This window comes from Citrus sinensis, chromosome 3 (assembly GCF_022201045.2).
Source record: "Citrus sinensis cultivar Valencia sweet orange chromosome 3, DVS_A1.0, whole genome shotgun sequence".
Classification (NCBI taxonomy): Eukaryota; Viridiplantae; Streptophyta; class Magnoliopsida; order Sapindales; family Rutaceae; genus Citrus; species Citrus sinensis.
In genome coordinates this window covers 50,565,589-50,575,741 of record NC_068558.1, presented here as the reverse complement: position 1 = coordinate 50,575,741, position 10,153 = coordinate 50,565,589, and the positions used below count along the sequence as shown (strand labels likewise).

Below are 10,153 nucleotides of genomic sequence, written 5' to 3'. Positions count from 1 at the left end.
TGTTATTCTTTGACAAAAGACAGAAAACAAAAACAATACCTTCATTGTGTTGATATTTCTGTAATAAGTTACGGATATATATAGATAGACGCGCACTAACAATTTCAAGTTGTCTCGGCTCTTGAGCTATTATTGTTGTTATTATTAGCTAATGAGTCTTCTATTAATATTCATTCGGCAGCTTAATTATCCCGTGTAAGCAACGCGTGATAGGTACATAAAGAGCCAAGCCCCCCAAAAAAAAAAAAAAAAATATATAGTTTACAACATTATAAATTCTTCTTGAAATTTAATAAATTCTGAAATTCTTGAATTAAAAGGTGACTAGAGAGCAGGGTAACACTGATTTAAGTTATTTTTATAAATATTTAAATTCTTAACGTATAACTGATTATTGATTAGGCATCTGCTAAGTTACGTTATATCTAACTTACAACAAGTTAAAAATAGTAATTTTAAACAGGAGATGGTAGTATGTGAAATAAGTGGAAGGTCATGGATATCTACATATGATTTTATTGTAAATTACATTATATTGATTATCATTTATTCACACAACAAATGATTGATTAATCACATGCATTTGCTTCGTCATAATTGTCAATAATAATGCGCATGCGAATTTGTATCAGACACTGTATTTAATACAACACAATAACACAGAGCAGTAATTAATTAAAAGAGAAGGTTTCAGTCCAAAACAGATTTTTGAAAATTACGGCTTTTGGGATGGTAATTAAGAATATTTAATTGCAGATTTCTTTGTTATCCTGTTGGAAATAATTAAAATCGGCGTTAAATCCCAATTATGTTATGCATGAATTTACTCCAAACCTCCAGCGTAATAACGCCCATATTTATTCCAACAAATCTTTCATTATGAACAGAATAATCATTAGAAATATCTGCGACTCGAAATTTTTTACAGAAGAAGAATGATGAAATTCAAATAACATTAATAAAAAAAATGCTCAAGTTTGTTACATTTACAATGAAGTGATTGGATATGACTTTAATTGCATTCTTAATTAGACATTGTTGGTTTGGTTAATCATATATACTAGTTAAAAAGCAAAATTAATGTGAATGTGATAAAAAAAACCATTATCACTTTACACTGAATTGTGTGCATATATAAAATAATTGTTGCATCACTCAAAATTTTTAGACACTGGCGGTACCCTATATTTGGATCACATATTATTTTCCAGAAATTATTGTGCGGTGGAAACAGTATATTTCAATAACACATAAGGTTACACTTATAATTTACAGCATTGTACCGACACACATTCATCAATTTTAATTAAACGTGATTTAAATCATTAACATTCATGAGTGTGATATCGTAGGATACTATATACAGATATGAGTCATAAATAATAAAGTAGACACTGTATCTCAGTGTTATCTTTATTTCCATTATTAAGGGCTTAGATTAGCTGTAATGTTATTTTAGAGAGATTCTCCGAATTTGGTAAAAATATTTGTCCAAATGAGCAAAGGAAAAATCAATAAATTCCCTTATTTAATAAACACTTCAATCAATTCTGGATTCATTCACAAAACATAATAACAATAAGAACAAAAAAGTTGAAAACAATTCAAAATTTGCTTTCAATAATTCCTTTCTGATTAGGTTTGCATTGCTGATGATCAGTGGCCTCGTCGTCATCCACTTTACAGTTAACAGGTTAGTTCACAAAGCCCTAATTTCATTTTTTGCCCATAATAAAAGTAACCTCATTGTACTTAGTACTTAGTACAGATACCAACGTGGGTTAATTCCAACCAAGAAAAAAAATATATAAAAAAAAAAAAAGATACCAACGTGGGTAAAATAAAAAGATTTTTAATTTATTATTATTATTTTTTAACTATTGTAATTTTAAGACAAGTGAAGGCCAATGGATCAGAAGTAGCTGATTAATTCAACGCAACACTTTTGTCTGTGTTGTTCTGCAAACTCGTTTCAGTGACCTAGAGAAAGAAAAGAAAAAGTTTTCACTTTGACTGTCAATCACTGACTTTTGTTTAAAATAAATAAATAAAACAGTGATTGAGAGAAAAGTGAAAGGGGAAAAACGAAAGAGTCAACCGACCCTTTTTGGTGGTATGTATTTGTAAGGCTTCGATGAGTCCACATATTGCGTTTTATCTTCAACCCTTTTATTTTGTTTTGCATTTGCCTCTCTCTCTTCTCCTCTTTCTTTCTCTCTGTGCAAATCTTTAATCCCATTTCGTTTTCTTTCTCCCTTTTTTTTTTTTTTTTCTATATATAATATTAGTACTAACATTTATTAATTTTCATCAAATCTTTGAAGCTGCTTCTAGGAGCGTTTGTTTAAACATAGTTTATAGACAGTCATTAGTGAAGCAAGCATGCAGAGACGGGAACGAGATATATTATATACTTATAGCACTGAGTTTGCCAAAACTAGGGTTCCTAGTTAAGCTAGAGCTGGTCTCAGTCACCAGAACAAGCTTGTTTAGTTATCAAAGAGAGACGGTTAGAGAAGGAAGTGCTAAGCGGCCTTAATTTTGCTTTGCCTTCTTTCTCTTTCTTTCTCTTTTTTTTTTCTCCTCTCTTTCTAATAGAGCTTGAGCTTGAGCTAGAGGAAGTTGGAGGGGCTTCTATCCTTTTTTCTCCTCTATTTCTCTCTCATATCTTATTTTATTTTACTTTCGGTTGATGAAGCTAGCTAAAGAGTGAATGAAAGTCTTTGTAAATTTGTAGAGAAGGAGAAGAAGAAGAAGAAAAGAAAAAAAAAAATAGTATTTTGATGAGTTTTGGAGGTTTTCTTGAGAATAATATTAGTACTAGTTCTGGTGGTGGCGGTGCAAGAATCGTTGCTGATATCTCGTATACTAACAACGACAACAACAACAACAACAATATGCCCACCACTACCACACTTGCTCATCCTCGCCTTCTCAGCAGTACTCCTCAGCCTCTCTCCAAATCCATGTTCAATTCTCCTGGCCTCTCACTTGCCCTTGTAAATCACTCATCTTTCTCTCTCTTGGACTGGTACTGTGTTTTGTTTGCTTATAGCTCTTGAATTGACCGATGATGATCCCATCTGTCTGGGTTTGTGATCTTGTTTTTCAGCAGCAACCGAATATAGACAATCAAGGAGGGGGGGATTTGCAACTGCAAAGAATGGGTGAAAGTTTTGAAGGGATAATTGGGAGAAGAAGCAGAGAAGATCTCCTAGAACACGAAAGCAGATCTGGAAGCGATAATATGGATGGAGCTTCTGGTGATGACCTTGATGCTGCCGACAACCCTCCCCGGAAAAAGAGATACCACCGACACACTCCTCAACAAATCCAAGAACTTGAATCGTATGATATACACATATGATTGATTCATGCAGTATATAATAATAATAAAAAATCAATCTTTTTTGTTTTGTGATTTTTTTATTTTGTTTGTTTTTCGGGTGTGCGCGCAGTTTGTTCAAGGAGTGTCCTCATCCTGATGAGAAACAAAGACTGGAACTCAGCAAAAGACTTTGCTTGGAAACCAGACAAGTCAAGTTCTGGTTCCAAAATCGCCGTACCCAAATGAAGGTAAAAATTAAGACTTTTTTTTTTTTGGGGTCTTACGTGATGTTGTTGGGTCTGATTTATCTTGGTGTGTTTTGGTGGCTTTGTGGTGCACCAGACTCAATTGGAACGCCACGAGAACTCGTTGCTCAGGCAAGAAAACGACAAGCTTCGAGCTGAAAACATGTCCATTAGAGATGCAATGAGAAACCCAATTTGCACCAACTGTGGCGGTCCTGCAATAATTGGTGATATTTCTCTTGAAGAGCAGCACTTGAGGATCGAAAATGCCCGTTTAAAGGATGAGTTAGATCGAGTTTGTGCCCTTGCCGGCAAGTTTTTGGGGCGACCAGTTTCTTCAATGGGTCCTCCTCCAATGCCAAACTCAAGTTTAGAACTTGGTGTTGGTACCATTAATGGTTTTGGTGGTTTAAGCAGTACCGTGACCACAACATTGCCTGCTGATTTTGGAACTGGGATTTCTAATGCCTTGCCAGTTGTTATGCCTCCGAACAGATCAGGTCCCGGCGTTACAGGCCTCGATAGATCCATTGAAAGATCAATGTTTTTGGAGCTTGCTTTGGCTGCCATGGATGAATTGGTTAAAATGGCTCAAACTGATGAACCCCTTTGGATCAGAAGCTTTGAAGGATCAGGAAGACAAGTGCTGAACCATGAAGAATACTTGAGAACTTTCACTCCGTGCATTGGCTTGAAACCTAATGGCTTTGTCACGGAGGCTTCTAGGGAGACTGGCATGGTCATCATCAACAGCTTGGCTCTTGTTGAAACTTTGATGGACCCAGTAAGCAGTTTACTTAAGTTCTTTTTCACCTTCTTTCAATTTTAAACATTAATTACTTTTTCTAATGTCATTTTATTATTCTGATAGAATCGATGGGCGGAGATGTTTCCTTGTATGATTGCCAGAACTGCAACAACTGATGTGATATCAAGTGGCATGGGAGGAACAAGGAATGGGGCACTCCAGTTGGTAGAATTTTACAACTCAATAATTAATGAGCATTTAATCAATTACTTTCTTCTTATTATTCTTGTTTATAAAAAAATAAAAATAAAACTTTTTTTTTCCTTTTTGGAGATGCATGCCGAGCTTCAAGTACTATCACCTTTGGTCCCCGTACGTGAAGTTAATTTCCTCCGCTTTTGTAAGCAACATGCTGAAGGTGTATGGGCTGTCGTTGATGTTTCCATTGACACCATCCGAGAAACTTCTGGTGCTCCAGCTTTTGTTAATTGTAGGAGGCTTCCTTCTGGCTGTGTTGTGCAAGACATGCCTAATGGCTACTCAAAGGTGATTTATTATTAACCAAAATTTTGCAGTTTGCTTATACGATTTCTTAGTATTCATCACTTATTGTGCTTTTTCCCAAGTAGGCCTTCAATTTCACTTTAGTCTTAAATGAAGTTTGTTGGACACTTGAGCTTAGTTCAGTGCATTTACTTTGGGAGTAAAACACCAGGTCAAAAAGAATCATGGGCATTTGCATTCCCAATCAAAATTGAGAAGCTCATGCATCAAAGAATTTTGTTTGTCTAGTGATTTCTCTGTGTATCCCCCACGCTGTCAGTGCCCTAATTTGCTTCCCCAACATTATATTATCAGGGAATCTGAACCTTCCTAAAGCGTTATTTAATTTCCTGGATGCTTCCTATTGTGCTTGCAATATATATATATAGTTCATATTTCAAGTTTCAACAATGGGTTTGCTTAATCATATTAGAATAATGAATCGTACCGCAGCAAATCGAGGATGAATCACTATTTTATTGAATAGAAGTCTCTATTTTTCCTTATATTTTGTGCCTTGAATTGAACACATTAATTTCATATCCTTGTATGTAAAAGGGGTCCTTGATATTATCAACTTTGATTGAACAAAATACACATTTTAGGTTTCTATTCCTATCTTTGATGCCATCTCGGTTTCCCTCAATTGCTATATTTCAGCCATGTCACCTGGGTCGAGTCTCATGATGTGTTTGTTTTTCTAATCAATAGGACCTTGCTACTTGCTAGTCAAATTCCAAGACTGGCTATTCTGTTTTCCTGTACGTGTACGGTGTACCTAAAAGCTCGAGTAGACATTGGTACACATCTCGATGTCACTTGCCACGGTGTAATCTGTTCCTTCAAAATCTTGAGAAAACTTTACGTACACCAATATTTTATGCAGCCTACACAATGCCTACATTATTTCGTTTTCTTTAATTGAGCCTAGATTCTTGAGCCATTTTCCGAGATTTGCATCTCATATTTTTATTCATTTATCAAGCACATTATTATAAGCTCATAGTAAACTGACAAAATAGCTACAAATTAAGGTTTAAATTAATCATATTTATATTAAGTTTGACTGGTATGCATTTTAAGTGTGTGTATATATATATATATATAAATATGTGATGGGTGGAATTTAGTGTCCACAATATGAATATTAATATTTATAAAAATAAATAAGTTGCAGGTGACATGGGTTGAGCATGCAGAATACGATGAAAGCCAAGTCCACCAACTCTACAAACCCTTGATAATCTCCGGAATGGGCTTCGGCGCCCAACGGTGGGTCGCCACCCTTCAAAGACAATGCGAGTGCCTAGCCATTCTCATGTCCACCAGCGTCTCCGCCAGAGATCACACCGGTATATATGACATTAACACTCTCTAAATATCGGCACCCTGTTCATGTATGATACAAGAATTGATTATAGTGATGTTATTATGGTTGAACATGTAGCAATAACTGCGGGTGGGCGACGAAGCATGTTGAAGCTAGCACAGAGAATGACTGATAATTTCTGCGCTGGGGTGTGCGCTTCAACTGTCCACAAATGGAACAAGCTCAATGCTGGCAATGTCGATGAAGACGTTAGGGTTATGACCAGAAAGAGCGTTGACGATCCCGGTGAGCCTCCAGGAATCGTGTTAAGCGCTGCCACCTCCGTTTGGCTGCCGGTGTCTCCTCAAAGACTCTTCAATTTTCTACGTGATGAGCGGCTTAGAAGCGAGTGGGATATTTTGTCGAACGGTGGGCCCATGCAGGAGATGGCCCACATTGCTAAAGGACAAGATCACGGCAACTGCGTCTCCCTTCTACGTGCTAGTGTAAGTAATCTCTCCCATCTCTAAAAATCTCATTTTCTTTTTCTCATTGCTATTTTCATGTGGGCAGTGGGTGCAACAGCAAGGTTGAATTATTTTTCTGACGAAATTGTCACTTCGATGTCAACCAATTTTAGTTTGTCCCGTAGAGATAAAAGGTTAAATTGAAAGGACAAAGTTTAGAATTTGGCAGTATCTGTTGGCAGGAGATAGATAGAGAAAGAGAAAGCACTTTTCCCTTCTTCTCTTTTTTTTTTGGAAGCATTAAAAAGTCAAAATATAGGACACATGCTAGCTTTCTTGATTGTTCTGACCTCATCGTTTTTGTAGATAAAAGTGTTTCTTATTATTATTTTTCCCTGAACAGGGTTTGACTCTCGGATGCTGTAAAGATTTCACCACTGACATGTAAAATGGTTAAAATGGCAAATCATGTAATTTCGATGAATACGAGGGTTAACGAAACGTCATGTTGTTTTGCAGGCCATAAACGCAAACCAGAGCAGCATGTTGATACTACAGGAGACATGCACAGACGCCGCTGGGTCGCTTGTCGTCTACGCGCCCGTTGACATCCCGGCCATGCACGTGGTGATGAACGGTGGTGATTCTGCCTACGTGGCTCTCCTTCCTTCTGGATTTGCAATTGTTCCAGATGGTCCAGACTCACGAGGGCCCCTGGCTAATGGCCCCACAAGTGGGAATGGGAGCAACGGTGGGTCACAGAGAGTGGGTGGCTCGCTTTTAACAGTGGCCTTCCAAATCTTGGTGAATAGTCTTCCGACGGCCAAGCTTACGGTAGAATCTGTGGAGACGGTCAACAATCTAATATCATGCACTGTTCAGAAGATCAAGGCCGCTCTTCAATGTGAAAGCTGATACGATAATGGAGTTGGTGTTTGGTTTTTTAACTTGACACGATGGGGTGTTTTGCTTTGTGCATGGCTACGGTTAATTGTAGCTAATCACGTGGCTTGTGAATTGTGGTGAACAGAGAGAGAGAGAGAGAGAGACAGCTTTGGTACGTGGGCGCGTGTGACAGTGTGTTTGCTTTGCTTCGGGGGTGTTGAGTCAAGAACGAACCGCGCGTGGAAACTCCTTGCATGGTGATGAGGATGGGGCTGAGTCACGGACTCGAGCAGAGACTATTCTTAACACAAGGCAAGGGTGGTGGTTCGGGTATTGACTCAGGTCAACCCCTTTATGAATTGTCAAAAAAACAAAACTGAAATGAAGTTTGAAGTATTCCTTTGTGCAATTTAAATTTAACTATTTGCTTTCGGTTTCATTTTTCCAAATGTTGAACTTGAACTGAACTCCCTGTAACGACTTGGTGACCATGTTAGCTAATGTTGTTGTTGGGTGCTCAATTGACTGGTTTTAATTTCATTTAAGTAATTTTTTTCTTTTGGATTGCGCCGGTGATGCATGTAGAACACGCGCCTAGGGGTGCAAATGGGCGGGCCGGTTTGGATCTTGTGATTATATCGAAGCATTTTGTGGTGGGAAGAGAGTGGAGAGTGAACTGTGTGGGGTGGCTGGCTCTGCAAGCATTAAATGAGAAAACAGATGGTGTTGGGGGAGAGAGTTACTATCATTTAATGCTGAGGGTTTGGCAGTTTCTCTGGGTATGGGGTTTCGTGTATTGACCAACTCCAATGCGACACATAATTATTCGGATGGTAATGAAAAAATTTAAGTTTTATTGTATTGTAAAACTTTTCGTTACCAACAAGAGGATGAAATTTAAGGCGCGACAGTACCAATGCTTTTTTTGACCTTTCTGAATTCTGATATGATGAAGATTTTAGTTTTGTTCCTTTGCTAGCCGATAGCTGCTAGCCCCTTCCCCTCTTGTTGTTGTTGATGGCGGCTCGTGCTATGGTTTCTACTTTGAATATCTGATGAGTGATGATTACTCACTCTTGGCGACAGGGAAAGGAAAATATTTGGTTGTCTTGTGGCGCTGCAATTTGCAAAATGGGTTAGGATGAGTTGCCCGTGGATGTAAAGGTATGGTACTTAACGTTGATTTGAGATTCTTTGTTGTAAATTAATCACTTCTTTTCTTTTCTTAAGTAAAATTAATGATAATTTGTATAAAAAAATAATAATATTTATAATAGAGTAACGATAAAGCCACAAACTCTTGTATAAATTTATTTTGTACAAACTAATATAACATGATAAGATTGGTTGAATTAAATATCACTTGGCCCACATGATTTATTTTTATTAATTTATATTTTCATTCAACCAATGAATTAATGCTACGTCAGTTTGTACAAAATAAATTTATACAAGAGTTTGTGGTTTTATCACTACTCTTTGTAATAAACCCAAAAAAAGAAAAAAACCCAGAAATTAGTGATCAAACTCAAACAGAACGGGTTCGGGTTCACAAATCAAAATCAATTTACTCTCTTCTAAGACGTACTGAACCTGAAAATGCCCGACTCCTAATTGCGTCGATGCGGCAATCGACTACGTGACAAAAATGATTCAGAGATGATCTGTTACAGTGCAAAACTTACCGAATATGTATGGGCGGGGCCATGCAAACACACGAAGAAACACGTGAGGATCACAGGTTAATGAGGACACGAGTAGGTGTGGACGAAGGTATTTAAAGTCAAGAAAATGATATGCTATCCGAACGAAGCTAGGAAGGCAGTAGGGCCTCAAATATTATACATTAAAATTATTCATCATTTATATATAAATATCAATATGTATATATGCAAAATAATAAAAAAAAAAAAAAAAAACTCTTTTTAAAGGACATTGTTTTTGGACCATCTACTTGTCAATCTTGTTCCTAGTCCCAATTATCCAAAGTAAAAAGTCATCGTGTGACAGATCTCCTCTTTGCCTCTCTCCCACCTATCACATGCTTGTGGGCTCCCTCACCTCCATCCTTATACAACTTTCAAACTCCATCAAGATCGTCGGGTTGCAAAAACTAATCTCCTACACCTACAGTTCACTACAATTATTAGTGGGCCAATTCATTGGACCATATAAATTTCCATATATTAACCTAGCCTTTACTCTACATTATTGGTACCAAATCAAAATCAAAATCAACTGTGCGTGATATATATATATATATGTGTGTGTGTGCATGTATGTATGCATACGTGTATGTGGGTGTCGCCATTGGCAACGTTCTAGTTGCGAGACACGGCACCGTCAATAATTGAGTACGAGAACTGTTGAGAGAGAGCGAGACACACACGGCCCTTTTTCCCATCAATTATGTATGGTAATTATTGATGAGCCATTTAGGAAAACCTTCCGCTAACTAACTAATAATGAACTAAAGTGCTTGTAGAGATGCTTTCGTGAAAGCTGCATCGGTTTGTTCTTGCATGAATGGCACAATAGAAACAAATATATTTTGGTGACGAAAGTCAAGAGTGTCAGTGCTACGATATCACAGGTGCATGTTTTCATTGAAATGGAGACACGTCGCTC

At 37.3% G+C, this 10,153-nt stretch overlaps 1 protein-coding gene across 2 annotated transcripts; it reads left to right on the top strand.

Annotated features, from left to right (window-relative positions):
- Positions 1–2,162: 2,162 nt before the first annotated feature.
- LOC102627611 (homeobox-leucine zipper protein ANTHOCYANINLESS 2) lies at positions 2,163–8,046 on the top strand. 2 transcript variants are annotated; one of them, XM_006490958.4, is made up of 9 exons: positions 2,163–2,999; positions 3,116–3,348; positions 3,459–3,576; positions 3,671–4,357; positions 4,445–4,546; positions 4,655–4,867; positions 6,042–6,216; positions 6,312–6,679; positions 7,160–8,046. In XM_006490958.4, exons 1-9 carry the CDS (start codon positions 2,784–2,786, stop codon positions 7,553–7,555), a joined length of 2,508 nt encoding a protein of 835 aa, XP_006491021.1. In that variant the 5' UTR covers positions 2,163–2,783; the 3' UTR covers positions 7,556–8,046. The 2 variants fall into 2 exon arrangements, with proteins under 2 accessions (XP_006491021.1, XP_006491020.1); XM_006490957.4 differs by having other exon boundaries at positions 2,164–2,999; positions 3,113–3,348.
- Positions 8,047–10,153: the final 2,107 nt, after the last annotated feature.